This window comes from Esox lucius, chromosome 11 (assembly GCF_011004845.1).
Source record: "Esox lucius isolate fEsoLuc1 chromosome 11, fEsoLuc1.pri, whole genome shotgun sequence".
NCBI classification, from domain to species: Eukaryota; Metazoa; Chordata; class Actinopteri; order Esociformes; family Esocidae; genus Esox; species Esox lucius.
Window position 1 is genome coordinate 29281091 of NC_047579.1, and position 15576 is coordinate 29296666.

Consider the following 15576-nt stretch of genomic DNA (forward strand, 5'->3'; position numbering starts at 1 on the left):
GATCAGTCGGGCACTGCACAAGGAAACCCCGCCCTGCTGTGTTGCACTGTTAAACACACTCTCTCAGGCGTTATTCTCAGAGGGCATCTACTTTTTGTATAACAATACGGAAACATGTTTCGCAAAGCTGTGTGAGAAAGAATACAAGAGTTGTTGTCTTCGGCAGGATCATAGAAAGACACTTGCCCCATGTCCCAGTCTGGCTGCACCCTGACCCTCTCCAGTGTCCCCATGACTGCCAGGGCTTTAGGAGGGGAGCTCATTGCTTTGTACAGACCATATTGTCCAAAACCCATTTTGTGGCCTGGACCTCCTCGTGCTTGGTGACAGATGTACACGCGACACCAAATATCCTCTCGTCATTACTTCCAGTTTCCACCATCCAGGAGTGACGGCCTGAGTTGACCCCGGCGCTGCCCAGGACTTCAGGACTCATTTGAAAGCGCTCAGGATTATCAGGCAAGCGATTGGGTTGGCCGGTGTACTGGAACGATGTCATGTGACAGGAATAGGCACGGGTGAGCTGTATTTGGACCCAAGGTCACGGGTGCTGGAGAGAAGGGAAACGATGGGGTTAAGGAACAGGAAAGGGTCTGGGCCACTCATTCCTGTTTTCATCTCTTAGTTTAAAATGGTGTGGGAGGTATATCTGTTACCGCTCAACTCCATTAACTGTTGACGTCTAGTTACTGTATTGAACGTGCAGGAGCATTTTCTCCCAGACTCTGTAGTTGAGATTACAGAGGTGCCTTACCACATCAATCAGTGCCCCAGAAACCCTCTCCTGACCCCACTCTGGGCTCTGCGTGTCAAAAGATTACTTTGTAATTGTTGAGGATTCAAAGCATAAAGAATGATGGGAAAGAAAGTGTTGAAGGGAGGTGGAGGATTTAAACATGCCTCTCCATACTGGCTTTGAAGTTCTGAAAAACAAAGAAATCGTTGTTACCGACTCCCCTGCCTGTTTCTGCTGTTGTTACCTCACAAACGTTTTAAGATGGACACCACTCCCTGTCCCCCACAACTATCTGAAAGTGTTGTAAATCAGCTGTTCTGACTGTGCGGGCATGCGCAGAAAACCACACCCACACACTTCAGCTCTACTAAATGGCTTACCTTACTATCAGCATTGTGTCAGTGTGATTTTCTACATTCCTGTCATACAGAGAGCCTTTTTAGAACATGGGGATTCTTGTGCTAAGCCGGTGCCATTGGATGAGTTGCCACAGGCAAAATGGCAGCCTTCTTCGATTTCAAAGAAGGCTTTCTCATTGGTTACTGGCAACGTCTGACACCGAGTGCTGTTGTGTGTCAGGGCCTTTATATATTCTCTGTGAGTTGTGCATAAGTATGGCAGTAAAGTACCCATGTGTTTAAATATGAAGTTGTGTCATTCCCCTTGGACCAGGGGAGGTACTAGCGGGTCAGAGATCAGCCTAAGCGCAGAGTCGCTTTGTTATGCTCCAAAGTGATTTATTTTGGCTTCATTTAGTTTGTGATGTGTAAATTGTGCTAGCACAAACCTGGAGAATTGTAATGTCTGCAGCAGCAGTCATCTGTGTCAGGACTGTAATTGTCTCTATAAGGGACAGCACCCCTGCTGCTGCCTTCGCCATCATACGCTTCATCTTTCCAATCTTCTCCTCTTCCTCCTTCAAAGCAACTAACCGCACTGCCTCTTCTTCACTCAGGAACTCGTGGAGTTTTTAAAAACTCATCAGATATCTGCTTCTCTGTTGCCAGGGACTGATTCTGAGGAGAATATAGTGCACAATTTGATTATCTTGAGTTTATTTTAATGAGAAAGAAACTAGATCTGTGATAATTACCTTAATGTGCTCAAGCATCTTTTCAGAGGTCCCCTTCTGCTTAATGAGGGAGTCCTGTGTATCCTGTAAGTTCTTTAGCGTTGCTTGGAGTTCATTCTAGAAGTCAAAGGGGATTCTAACATGAGGTTTCTTATGAAAACCGCAATCTGGTTCATGTGTGTACATTATGAACTGTATGTTAACAAAGAAATATGTTCTATGCCAGCTCTCTTGCTTTAGAAAACCAAGCAAAAGCCATGCAGCATAGTCCACGGGTTATTTTGTAATTGCCAGGTTCTCATGGCATGATGAATCACACCCAAATGATGTCCTGATATAGACAGTATTGTCTTAATAGGGTGTTATCAATAGATGACTAATTTTGTGCATACCTGAATTAAACCACTGTGTGTGTGAGAATACACCTGACCTGTTTTTGAAAGCTCAGGAGTTATGTAACGTTTTTTTGTTTTTTTTTGGACATCACGCGAGGTGACACCGTTTGTGGTGAATGATGAAAAAAAACTAAAAATACTTGCTCCGCGCACATTTGTTTATTTAGGTCGTACTCATTAGCGCAGCTGAGTGCGATGTAAAAGGATACTTAGCGGCCTACTTTTGGATAACTGAGGTAATGTTATCCTTCTGGCTAGCTAGCCTTAACGTTACTCAATACCGTAGCCTGTTTGTTGTCGTCATGTGAACGCTCTCAACTAGAACTTCTAAAAATAAAATAAAAAAAACATTCGAGGGAGGAGTAGATGTAATTTCTAAAACTTGATAATTTAACTATTATGTGGGGAAAAAAACATCAGTTATAATAAGTTATTATTCAAAATATGCTATTAAAAAAGTTCATCATGTAAATGTTTAAAAAATATATATTATCAGCAATTCAATTTGTTTATTTGTAAGCTCCAAATCCTCTTATTTCACTCAATGGCCTTTGTGCCCTAAACATTTTTGTGACACCGGAGGCCAAATGGCCTTGCCACTAAAATGACGAAATTCCAATCCTGATAGTAATGCAAATAAAGATGAGGATGCAAACATAGGAATGTGTCAAGTGTGACTAAAGCATTCCTGTTGATTTTATGGCACAATGTGTTGTTACAGTTATTCTTTTAAAGTATTGATTTACAATTAGCTGCTCAGTTATCCCATAGGAATACAGGTATTCTGGTATACTACATTTCATACTTTAGAATTTCTCAGCTGTTTTCCTGTTCAGTACTATCAGGTTAGACCTGATAAACATATTTCTACTACCAGGGGAACATAATACAATGTATTAATTAAAATAGATTGCCTAGTCCTCGTGTCACTGAATGTACATACTATCATTTGAAGTATTATAAGTCTTTCTCACCTTGCAATCATGTGCTGCCTCCTCTACGCGTGAGCAGTCATGGTTCTTGTGTATTCTCGATGCTTTGCACATCACACAAATGAGCTGGTTGTCTGCCAGGCAGAAGACTTTGAGTCTCTCTCTATGCAGGTTACAGAGCAGCTTCTTTTCCTTAATTGAGCTCTGACCAGTGCCCTGTGGAAAAGCCTGACAGAGGTTCTTCAGGGCCCCGGTTGGGGGGAGGGGTGCGCTCTGAGGCTCTTCTCCTGCATACAGGGCACTCTCTGCAGGCTGATGTGTCCCAGTAGCGCTGAAGGCAGTTCTTACAAAAGCTGTGGCTACATTCTAGTAGGACAGGGTCCCTGAAGATGTCACAGCACACAGGACAGTAGAGATCCTCATCTGGAAGAGACACAGTGGATGACATGTCTGTCTTCAGCAGACCAGGTATACAGCAACTCAATGAAGACGTTATCCTCCGAATTCAGTGATTCCACATTTACATTTAGAACCATGCAACCAACAGTATTCCAATTAAAGATCTCCTTCCAGTACTTTGTGTCTGCAATTTTTTTGGTCTTTCTCTAATCCCTTGTCTTTCATGTGTTTTCCTGTCTGTTGAGTTGTGTGACTCTGACAACGCACTGCAAGTAAGACAATAGCACTGTAAGCAACAGGAAGTCAATTTCTATTGGTTGCGTGTGGCAGCAGGCCAGTTTAGACCAAGTGCAAAAAAAGCTAATAAAGTAGCTACAGATAATGCCAAACTCCCCAAAACTAAGTGTCAGCTATCTAAGATATTTTTTTAATCTGTGTAATGACCATTTTGACAGCACATTTTGGAAAGAATGTGTGAGCTTGCATGTTGACTGTTGTGAAATAGTAATACTAGTGGTATTAGTAGTGATGATATTAATAGGTTTTTCATAACTAATGGGTAATTAGAATTCAAATATATATAAATATATCATCCCTTCCAATTTTGTAATGTTCAGTTCACACTTATGGTCATGCCTTATTGCAGAAATTCCTTGTAAGAGTGAGGGTCTGGGTCTAGACATTCTCAGAGGAATGTTCCAGACCAATAGACATGGTTGTTAGAGTACAGGCTAAAGCAGTGGAGTAATGCGCCCTCTGCCGTATGACATCTGTCTCATACAGAGGAGATTCAGAGGAAACTCACCTAAAGGATTATTAGGAACACCTGTTCAATTTCTCATTAATGCAATTATCTAATCAACTAATCACATGGCAGTTGCTTCAATGCATTTAGGGGTGTGGTCCAGGTCAAGACAATCTCCTGAACTCCAAACTGAATGTCAGAATGGGAAAGAAAGGTGATTTAAGCAATTTTGAGCGTGGCATGGTTGTTGGTGCCAGACGGGCCGGTCTGAGTATTTCACAATCTGCTCAGTTACTGGGATTTTCACGCACAACCATTTCTAGGGTTTACAAAGAATGGTGTGAAAAGGGAAAAACATCCAGTATGCGGCAGTCCTGTGGGCGAAAATGCCTTGTTGATGCTAGAGGTCAGAGGAGAATGGGCCGACTGATTCAAGCTGATAGAAGAGCAACTTTGACTGAAATAACCACTCGTTACAACCGAGGTATGCAGCAAAGCATTTGTGAAGCCACAACACGCACAACCTTGAGGCGGATGGGCTACAACAGCAGAAGACCCCACCGGGTACCACTCATCTCCACTACAAATAGGAAAAAAAGGCTACAATTTGCACGAGCTCACCAAAATTGGACAGTTGATGACTGGAAGAATGTTGCCTGGTCTGATGAGTCTCGATTTCCGTTGAGACATTCAGATGGTAGAGTCAGAATTTGGCGTAAACAGAATGAGAACATGGATCCATCATGCCTTGTTACCACTGTGCAGGCTGGTGGTGTATTGGTGTGGGGATGTTTTCTTGGCACACTTTTGGCCCCTTAGTGCCAATTGGGCATCGTTTAAATGCCACGGCCTACCTGAGCATTGTTTCTGACCATGTCCATCCCTTTATGACCACCATGTACCCATCCTCTGATGGCTACTTCCAGCAGGATAATGCACCATGTCACATAGCTCGAATCATTTCAAATTGGTTTCTTGAACATGACAATGAGTTCACTGTACTGAAATGGCCCCCACAGTCACCAGATCTCAACCCAATAGAGCATCTTTGGGATGTGGTGGAACGAGAGCTTTGTGCCCTGGATGTGCATCCCACAAATCTCCATCAACTGCAAGATGCTATCCTATCAATATGGGCCAACATTTATAAAGAATGCTTTCAGCACCTTGTTGAATCAATGCCAAGTAGAATTAAGGCAGTTCTGAAGGCGAAAGGGGGTCGAACACAGTATTAGTATGGTGTTCCTAATAATCCTTTAGGTGAGTGTATACAGTGTAAAGAGTGCCTTCGGAAAGTATTCAGACCCCTTCACTTTCTCCACATTTTGTTGTGATAAAGACACAACAGTTAGTAACTGTAATTGATTAAATATTTATTATTTATGTGCCATTAATCTACACACTGCCCCATAATGACAATTCAGACCCTTTGCCATGACCATCCAGGTTGAGCTTAGATGCATCCTGTGTCCTTTGACCATCCATGAGATGTCTCTAGAACTGGATTGGAGTCTTCCTGTAGCAAATTTAACTGATTGGACATTTAGAAAGGCGCACAGGTGTGTATATAAGGTCCCAAACTTCACAGTTAATTTCAGAGTGAAAATAAAGCCATAAAGTCAGAGGAACTCTCCGTAGACTGGACTTTTTTGATAAAGTAATGAAAGTTCCAGGATCACAGCGGGCACCATCATTGGAAAACTTGCCAGAAGGACAACCATCTCTGCAGTACTCCATTAATCAAGACTTTATGGCAGAGTGGCTGGACAGAAGCCACTTCTTAGGTGAAAGGCATATGACATGTTGCCTGAAGGATTCTAAGAGCATGAGGAAAAAGATTCTCTAGTGTGATGAAACCAGAATTCAACTAATAGGGCTGATTGCAAAGTGCTACGTCTGGCGAAAACAAGGTACCACTCATCACGTGGCTATTATCATCCTTACAACAAAGCATGTTGCTGGGACAATCATTCTATGGGGATGTTTCTGCAGGGCAGGAGCTAACGGACTGGTTAGGATTAAGGGATGGAATGAACGAAGCAAAATATAGAGGTCATTGAAAAAAAGATTATTCAGAGCGCACAGGACCTCAGACTGGGGTGATTACTGTCAGCACGACAGCCCTGGAGTGGCTTCGTATTCAACCCCTGTGCTCCCGACGCTCCCACTCAGGCTGTGAATCTGAAGGAAAATTAAGAGAATTCTCCAGAAGGTTGAGATAAAATAACACAAATCCATAGATTAAAAAAAGCACCAAATTATTTCCAAGTGTTTGCCTGTCCCTCAATACTAAGTGCTCAAACATGGAGATTCATGAGAGAAGCCACATAGGTCAAGAATAATTTTGGAGTTACAGAGTTCAGTGGCTGGGAATGGAGTAATGATGCGCCAGTCAACACTTAAACGGAGCTCTGCATGACACAGGCCAGTATGGGAGGGGGGCAAAGCAGTTATTTTCAGGCACATCTCTTTTTGGGCCCCATACAGTGTGAGTGTAGGTGTTTGCTGGGTAGTTATAGCACAGGAGGAGGAGGACAGGAGGAGCACAGGAGGAGGCTCCCGAATGGTTTCCACCTGCTGGGCCTTATCATGTGGGATCGTATATGTTGTTACTGTTTATGATTGAGACGATTACACAATGTGTCTTTCCTATAGATTGACACCTTATTCCCTCTCTCAGTGAAGGATGGTTACTTTCATATCATATCCAAAAGGTTTTTTTTGTCATCCACCGTTGATACCAGAAAATGTAATGTACAGTACCCTATATTATTCGCCTCCACTTACAGCATGGTATTGTTTTGCTTGGTGTCAGAATTTCATTTTTCCCCAATCTCTGGTTCATAGGGTGTGCTGAATCACTGTGGCTACTTTAGAAAAAGGTCTTGAACATTCATTAATGGGTTGATGACTAGTCCTTTTTTGTTGTAGTGTGGATTGATTCATGGCAGCTATATCACCACACCACCAGTAGGGTCGAGTAGCTGCACATTTGTTGAACCCTCATCGATGAATCCCAAATCACAGCATCCTATCCGCTCTCTCCACGAGCCGAAGATCCTCCTCTCCTCCGGTCTTTGGTTACCATGGGGATGACGTCAGGTTGCACCACCGATTCGGCCCTGTAGTCGGAGGTAAGGCGGTTCCGTCAGACAGTCAGCTGGTGAAGAAGAGTATAGAAGCGTCCTCGTAGCCGGATCGTTCCACCGTTGAATCCTTACAGCCAACGCCCAACAATCCATCCAAAATGCGCGAAATAGTGCATCTGCAAGCCGGACAATGCGGAAACCAGATCGGAGCGAAGGTATGACTTTTCTCTTTTATCAAGAAACCACGTTGTTTAATTTGAGCGATTGCATACATGCGACATAGATAAGCCTTTCGGTTTATCTGCGTAGTGCGTAGCAAAACGAGGAAAGGCCGCTGTTAATCCTCTTTGGATATCCTTGATTATAAGCTATAAATTGCCTGCAACATGCACAGTAAATGTATGATCATTCTTTGCGCAAAATGTACGAAGTTTAAATCCTTGTTGCGTGATATATTAAATGTCGCGAGGTTGTTCATTGTTTGCGCTGATTCATTTTCAATGGTGAATTGGGGTCCTTGTAAAATGGGCGTGGAAGAGCGAGATAACGTTAGCCTGGAATTAATACCCCACTTCCCTGTTTTGACAGGTCATATTTGCCGTGATTATTATTTCTTTCTAAATGGCATTTTATTGCTTGATTTGAACATTATAGATAACTGATAGGTATAGGGCGGATCCACTGCCGATACGCCATGCTCTATGTATTTCTTATGAGAAGGCTGGACTATCTATTATGTTCGATTTTACGTTATAATTGCATTTTTAAGACAGTCTAGTATATTGCTATGGACTTGCATCCAACCCATGTACCCTCCCCCTCTCCCCCTCCCCCTTTCTCCCGTTCGTGTCTGTCTCATTCTCTCTCTCTTTGTCTCAGTTCTGGGAGGTGATCAGTGATGAACATGGCATCGACCCAACTGGCACCTACCATGGAGACAGCGACCTGCAGCTAGACAGGATCAATGTATATTATAATGAAGCCTCCGGTACAGTATTTACATTATATAGCATTGAATAGATTGACGACATGGGCGTATGTCTCCCATTATTTAAACATGCCCTATTAACTGCTGCTTTAATTAGGAAGAATTAAATGACAGGTTACCCATGTACATACAAATAAATACCAAATACATCAAACACGTACAGCGCCAGTAGTTATAGGGGTGTATGTAACCAGGGAATGTCGGATCGCTCAAAAATGAAATGGATGGCACTCCCTTCTGCAAAATATATTTTCACTTAATGAAAAAAAATCCTTTGCCTATACCCAAAATATATATACATATTTACATATATTTACATTTTCTGACAGATATAGTGCATGATGACGGTTTTCTATAGTAGACTTTATTTTCATCTGTCAAACAGGTAGGGCTACTGTGCCATGATAGCATAGTCCTTAACTGAATTATGTAGCCATCTCTGATTGATAGTCCCCTGGCTGCCTTTTCATGAATCTTTTGGCAATAAATTACTTATCTTTCTTATTGTGAAGTCAACAAATGATCAATAGATTTAAGTCAATTATAGCAGTAATAAGCTATTGAAGTTTACTATTGTTCCTGTAGAGTCCTAGAAAAGCCTATATAGGCCATTAAAATAGCAATGTAGAAGCACTCTTTGTATTGCATGCATCAGGGATTCAGGGATGAGTGTTAGCATTGGGCATACAACAATATATAATAGGCACCTTGTAAAAATACTAATCCCCACCCCTACTGATATTTTAAAGAAAGGATGAACCTCCTAAAGTTTTCTCCAGGTATCAATTGCAAGTGTTTTCGGTCACCTCCTTAGTATGCCCAACAATTCCAATCTTTTTAGGTGGGAAATATGTCCCTCGTGCCATTCTGGTGGATCTGGAGCCAGGCACCATGGACTCTGTCAGGTCAGGCCCGTTCGGACAGATCTTCAGGCCAGACAACTTTGTCTTTGGTGAGTGGTTAGTTTCGTAGTCACAGGACATGAAATATTTGGTGCTAGGCAAATACTATAATATTTGTCCAGTGAAGTAATTATTTATGACATTCCTGTCTGCAGGCCAGAGTGGAGCTGGAAACAACTGGGCCAAGGGCCACTACACTGAGGGGGCCGAGCTGGTAGACTCAGTCATGGATGTTGTGAGGAAGGAGGCTGAGAGCTGTGACTGCCTGCAGGGCTTCCAGCTCACTCACTCCCTGGGTGGGGGAACGGGCTCTGGCATGGGCACTCTTCTGATCAGTAAGATAAGAGAGGAGTACCCCGACCGCATCATGAACACCTTCAGTGTGGTTCCCTCTCCTAAAGTGTCCGACACGGTGGTAGAGCCTTACAACGCCACCCTCTCTGTCCACCAGCTGGTAGAAAACACAGACGAGACCTTCTGTATCGACAATGAGGCCCTCTATGACATCTGCTTCCGCACGCTCAAACTGACCACGCCCACCTACGGAGACCTCAACCACCTGGTGTCGGCCACCATGAGCGGGGTCACCACCTGCCTTCGTTTCCCCGGCCAGCTCAACGCCGACCTCCGCAAACTGGCTGTCAACATGGTGCCCTTCCCCCGTCTGCACTTCTTCATGCCTGGCTTTGCCCCCCTCACCAGCAGGGGAAGCCAACAGTACCGTGCCCTGTCCGTGCCCGAGCTCACCCAGCAGATGTTCGACTCCAAGAACATGATGGCAGCCTGCGACCCTCGTCACGGGCGGTACCTCACCGTTGCCGCCATCTTCCGTGGTCGCATGTCCATGAAGGAGGTGGACGAGCAGATGCTCAATGTCCAGAACAAGAACAGCAGCTACTTCGTTGAATGGATCCCAAACAACGTGAAGACAGCAGTCTGCGACATCCCACCCCGCGGCCTCAAGATGTCCGCCACCTTCATCGGCAACAGCACAGCTATCCAGGAGCTGTTCAAGCGCATCTCTGAGCAGTTCACCGCCATGTTTCGCCGTAAGGCCTTCCTCCACTGGTACACCGGAGAGGGTATGGATGAGATGGAGTTCACCGAGGCGGAGAGCAACATGAACGACCTGGTATCTGAGTACCAACAATACCAGGATGCCACGGCTGAAGAGGGCGAGTTTGAAGAGGAGGGAGAAGAGGAAGCTGCCTAAACCATCCAGTCACTCCGCTGCCCAACAGTCTTTCACTCCCCGCCGTCCTGTCCCCAAAGCACAACTTGATGGATTTGAGTTCATTTTAATGAGAAGGAAACTCAGATCTAGGAAAATTATTGTAATGTGCTCAGCATCTCTTCAGACGTCCCCTTCAGCCTAATGAGGAAGTCCAGTGTATCCTGTAAGGTCTTTAGTGCTGCATCAAGTTCATCTTAGAAGTCAGAGGGTATTCTAACATGACGTTTCTTATGAAAACAGCAGTCTGTAACTATTAGGTATAATTATGTTAATAAATTAACATTATGTTCCATGCCAGGTGTGTTGAGTTACTAAAATAACCCTTTTAATAACTAAGACAATGTGAAATATTTCAATACGTTTTTCTCTGTAAATGCACTTACATCCATCAACACTACATGTACAACCAGTAGTTTAAACACTAGCCCATTCTAATGCCTAAATCACACTACACGGTATTGTGCATTTCTCAGCTTTATTTCTGTGGTGAAATGGCAGTGAACACTATAAAATCAACTTTACCAAGTCAGCGAATCGACGTACTACAGTGTTTTTCTTTCCTTTTGCTGCTTCCTCAACCGGTGAGCAATTCTAGTTCTTTTTTTTAATGGTCTCCATGTGGAAGAATTAAAAACTGGTTCAGCCTACAACCTGTTGAATGTTTTCAATAACAACATAACAATACAAGTGTGTGGACTGAGATAACCAACACCCACTCTGAAATGGATCAACTCCGCGGCGAGTGACCGCCCTGAGGTTGGCAGATTAGGATTTTGAGACTGGCCTGGCCGAGTCATACCGAGGACAAAAAAAGGGACCTAATGCGTCACCGCTTGGTACCCCAAATGAATGAGATTAAGGGTAAAGCCCTGCAATATCCTAGCATCCTGTCCAGGGGGTGTATTTGCAAATCAAGCTGCCTTGTCCACAAAAATGATAGATATGCTCCTGTTTATAAGGGCTGTTCCAGCTTGCATCAGGCAAATCAAAACACTATTAAGTGACAGAGGTGTAATGTAAATAAGATAGATTGATACATTTTTATATTTCTAGAACATCTGGGACAAAACTGGAGTGGGGAGGATTCACAACATGGCCAACTCTTGACCACTCTGGCAGGGGGTTTCTTTTGAACCCTGTTGGTTCCATCCACATACATGCAGCGGTTCTCAAATGTTTTATACCACATACCACCTCAGGAAATATTTCACTGAATATATACCCACTAAATGGAGCACGGCGTACCACCAGTAGTACATGTACCTTAGTTAGAGAACCAGTGATCTACAGTATGACATTTTAAATGTGTGTTTTTATCTTGATGTTAATATATCACTGCTTTGATTGTGATGTTTAACTTGTGTTTCACCACTCATGACTGTGGTCTGGTCTTGGGGAAATTCCATTAAACACTGATTACTATTACACCTTTAGCTCACAAGATTCTACTTTAGGATAGTGGAGAATGGGTGAATTCAAGCCACATTCATTAGTGGGTTGATTACAATTACACCTTTAGGTCACAAGATTCTATTTTTAGCCAGTGTAGGAAAGATGTATGCAGGCTACTATTTAACTTGACCACTCTGGTAATTTTCAGGTAACTGCACATCTCTAGTCCTCATTAAGGATAGAGTTCCAAATCACAGCATCCTATCCGCTCTTTCGATGATCCTAGAATGTATCCTTCAACCTCTTCTCCGGTCTGTGGTTGCCATGGACATGACGTCAAGTTGCACCACGGATGCGGTCCAGTCGTTCAGCAGAAGGAGAGGCGTGTCCACCAGACAGTCTGCTGGGAGCGAGCGCGGGGGAGAGTGGGAGCGGTCCTGCTTGGTGAATCTCGACACGGGTCTAGTTCCAAGTTACCGTTTAATTCCTCACCGGCAACGCCCGTACATCTATCCAAAATGCGCGAAATAGTGCATGTGCAAGCTGGCCAGTGCGGTAATCAGATCGGAGCCAAGGTATCAAGTTTCTCTCCTTTGTAGACTATTAACCAAGAAAATAAAATACTTTATGCAAATTGTTTCATGCAAGCTTAACATTTCATCCTTTGTAGAAAAATGAAGAAATACCGCTATTAGCCTAAACCATTTTTTTGATGTTTCTAGAATAACGGTGGAGATGTGCAGCTACAATATAGCTACATAATACCACATGCTCAGATAAGAGCATGATCTTTTTGTGCACTTGAACAACAACATATACGTGAAAATGTCTAACAATTATTTGATAGATCTCTTTAAATCCATTCATACGAAATGGTCTAATTTCAAGTTATGTATTTATTGGTCCAGACACGGAGTCATTCCTTACGGTTATATGGGGTCATTACTCCCTGTTGACATATCTAACTTGTTGATTATGTCGAATCAAATGCCATTGTAATGCTTCATTAAGCCTAGATAATTGTGTTAAAGGCAGATGTAAGTCATGATATGTGTTGCTAATGAAAAGGTAAATGCCCATGCAACAATTAATGTGTATTTTATGGTCTAATTTTAATATCTAAAAACATCCTTCTGTTTATTGCTCCTGCCTCCCATTGTTGTCTCTCCCTCTGTCCCTCATTTTGTCACTACCAGTTCTGGGAGGTGATCAGTGATGAACATGGCATCGATCCAACTGGCACCTACCATGGAGACAGTGACCTGCAGCTAGACAGGATCAATGTATATTATAATGAGGCCTCAGGTACAGTATAAACATTATATAGAACATTATATAGAACATTATATAGAACATTATATAGCGTATATAAGCATATTAATTAATCACATAAGCAAAAGTCTATCATTATTAAAACATGCCTAGGTTGATTCACTGGTCTAAGCCACTACCATAGGGGTACATTCATTGCTTTAGCGTGGGTTTGATTCTGGTCCACAGATTTTCCAGAATAAACTGTTCTATCTTCCACTACTTTTCTGTCCAATGAAGCATAACATGCCCAAAAAACATATTTTTAAAGAATCATGCTCCATTAATTTCTGTTTTTTTTTATAACTGATTACATACTACAATACAGAACACATAACACATCCACGGCAACTATACTTTTAGTATGCCCAGTATTTCTCTTTACATGCAGGTGGGAAATATGTCCCTCGTGCCATTCTGGTGGATCTGGAGCCGGGCACAATGGACTCTGTCAGGTCAGGCCCCTTCGGACAGATCTTCAGGCCAGACAACTTTGTCTTTGGTGAGTGGTTAGTTTCGTAGTCAGAGGACATAAGATATTTGCTGCTAGGCTACTACTATAATTTTGTCCAGTGAAGTAATTGTTTATGACATTCCTGTCTGCAGGCCAGAGTGGAGCTGGAAACAACTGGGCCAAGGGCCACTACACTGAGGGGGCCGAGCTGGTAGACTCAGTCATGGATGTTGTGAGGAAGGAGGCTGAGAGCTGTGACTGCCTGCAGGGCTTCCAGCTCACTCACTCCCTGGGTGGGGGAACGGGCTCTGGCATGGGCACTCTTCTGATCAGTAAGATAAGAGAGGAGTACCCCGACCGCATCATGAACACCTTCAGTGTGGTTCCCTCTCCTAAAGTGTCCGACACGGTGGTAGAGCCTTACAACGCCACCCTCTCCGTCCACCAGCTGGTAGAAAACACAGATGAGACCTTCTGTATCGACAATGAGGCCCTCTATGACATCTGCTTCCGCACGCTCAAACTGACCACGCCCACCTACGGAGACCTCAACCACCTGGTGTCGGCCACCATGAGCGGGGTCACCACCTGCCTTCGTTTCCCCGGCCAGCTCAACGCTGACCTCCGCAAACTGGCCGTCAACATGGTGCCCTTCCCCCGCCTGCACTTCTTCATGCCCGGCTTTGCCCCCCTCACCAGCAGGGGAAGCCAACAGTACCGTGCCCTGTCCGTGCCCGAGCTCACCCAGCAGATGTTCGACTCCAAGAACATGATGGCAGCCTGCGACCCTCGCCACGGGCGGTACCTCACCGTTGCCGCCGTCTTCCGTGGTCGCATGTCCATGAAGGAGGTGGACGAGCAGATGCTCAATGTCCAGAACAAGAACAGCAGCTACTTCGTTGAATGGATCCCAAACAACGTGAAGACAGCAGTCTGCGACATCCCACCCCGCGGCCTCAAGATGGCTGCCACCTTCATCGGCAACAGCACAGCTATCCAGGAGCTGTTCAAGCGCATCTCTGAGCAGTTCACCGCCATGTTTCGCCGTAAGGCCTTCCTCCACTGGTACACCGGAGAGGGTATGGATGAGATGGAGTTCACCGAGGCGGAGAGCAACATGAACGACCTGGTATCTGAGTACCAACAATACCAGGATGCCACGGCTGAAGAGGGCGAGTTTGAAGAGGAGGGAGAAGAGGAAGCTGCCTAAACCATCCAGTCACTCCGCTGCCCAACAGTCTTTCACTCCCCCCTAAAACATTATCTCCTCGTCCTGTTAAAAGAGAGTACTTCAGAGTTGAAATGATTGTGTTTTTGTATGTTGTGAATCTCCTGATTAATTTTCATGCATTTTAATAATGGTCATGTCATCACTGCTATGTGGCATTAAAAGGAAAGGATTTTAATTGAACCAAATCGGAAAAGGAATAAAGTTTCAATCTAATTCCTCTGTGCTTCTACTGTTTAGTTTTATCCATATTATACATTATTAATGTGGTCTGATAAATAGGTATTACAATATAACTTCCGATAAATGAATAGGGGTCAGATAACAAACCTAAGATACTAATATGGGATGGGTTGTGAGGTAGAAGGCTGGCACTGCAATTTATTTACTGCATGCACATGGGCTACACATAGGATTATGAATTAAGTAAATAAAACTAAAGTATGAAATTGGAAATGTGCACCCAAGTGATGAGTCAAATAAAATGGACACTCCATTTTCTCTGTAAGAAAATCAAATATCAGTCATTTGTGCAATCAAATATGAGCCCAGAAAGAGTGAAAATATGGAAACAAAATAGCTGAATTCTCTTAATAGTTAACTGAAATGATATTCAACTGTCTCATCTTCGTATAGATGGCAGAAAGCACAATTAAAGCAGTGGTTCTTAACTCCAGCCCTGGGGACTGTGAATACTGC

The 15576-nt window shown here is 43.6% G+C and overlaps 2 protein-coding genes and 1 long non-coding RNA gene across 4 annotated transcripts; 2 read left to right on the forward strand and 1 right to left on the reverse strand.

The window, feature by feature from the left end:
* Positions 1-838: 838 nt before the first annotated feature.
* On the reverse strand, positions 839-7312 carry LOC105013093. 2 transcript variants are annotated; one of them, XR_828218.5, is made up of 4 exons: positions 3178-3814; positions 1830-1925; positions 1524-1752; positions 839-923 (listed from the first exon to the last, which is right to left on the reverse strand). It is a non-coding gene; the product is annotated as an uncharacterized LOC105013093 (long non-coding RNA). The 2 variants fall into 2 exon arrangements; XR_004576416.1 differs by lacking the exon at positions 839-923 and adding an exon at positions 7067-7312 and having other exon boundaries at positions 1140-1752; positions 3178-3558.
* Positions 7313-7411: 99 nt separating this feature from the next.
* On the forward strand, positions 7412-11026 carry LOC105013098 (tubulin beta-4B chain). Its single transcript, XM_029123277.2, has 4 exons — positions 7412-7583; positions 8248-8356; positions 9198-9308; positions 9414-11026. The coding sequence occupies exons 1-4, from the start codon at positions 7527-7529 to the stop codon at positions 10469-10471; spliced, it is 1335 nt and encodes a 444-aa protein (XP_028979110.1). The 5' UTR covers positions 7412-7526; the 3' UTR covers positions 10472-11026.
* A 1285-nt stretch (positions 11027-12311) lies between these two features.
* On the forward strand, positions 12312-15093 carry LOC106024525 (tubulin beta-4B chain). Its single transcript, XM_013135887.4, has 4 exons — positions 12312-12459; positions 13081-13189; positions 13587-13697; positions 13802-15093. The coding sequence occupies exons 1-4, from the start codon at positions 12403-12405 to the stop codon at positions 14857-14859; spliced, it is 1335 nt and encodes a 444-aa protein (XP_012991341.3). The 5' UTR covers positions 12312-12402; the 3' UTR covers positions 14860-15093.
* The last annotated feature ends 483 nt before the right edge of the window (positions 15094-15576 follow it).

Coding starts and splice junctions, on each gene's coding strand:
- LOC106024525 (XM_013135887.4), top strand. CDS start 12,403: ATGCGCGAAATAGTGCATGTGCAAGCTGGCCAGTGCGGTAATCAGATC. Junction 12,460..13,080: donor GTAATCAGATCGGAGCCAAG/GTATCAAGTTTC, acceptor TGTCACTACCAG/TTCTGGGAGGTGATCAGTGA. Junction 13,190..13,586: donor ATATTATAATGAGGCCTCAG/GTACAGTATAAA, acceptor CTTTACATGCAG/GTGGGAAATATGTCCCTCGT.
- LOC105013098 (XM_029123277.2), top strand. CDS start 7,527: ATGCGCGAAATAGTGCATCTGCAAGCCGGACAATGCGGAAACCAGATC. Junction 7,584..8,247: donor GAAACCAGATCGGAGCGAAG/GTATGACTTTTC, acceptor TCTTTGTCTCAG/TTCTGGGAGGTGATCAGTGA. Junction 9,309..9,413: donor GCCAGACAACTTTGTCTTTG/GTGAGTGGTTAG, acceptor TCCTGTCTGCAG/GCCAGAGTGGAGCTGGAAAC.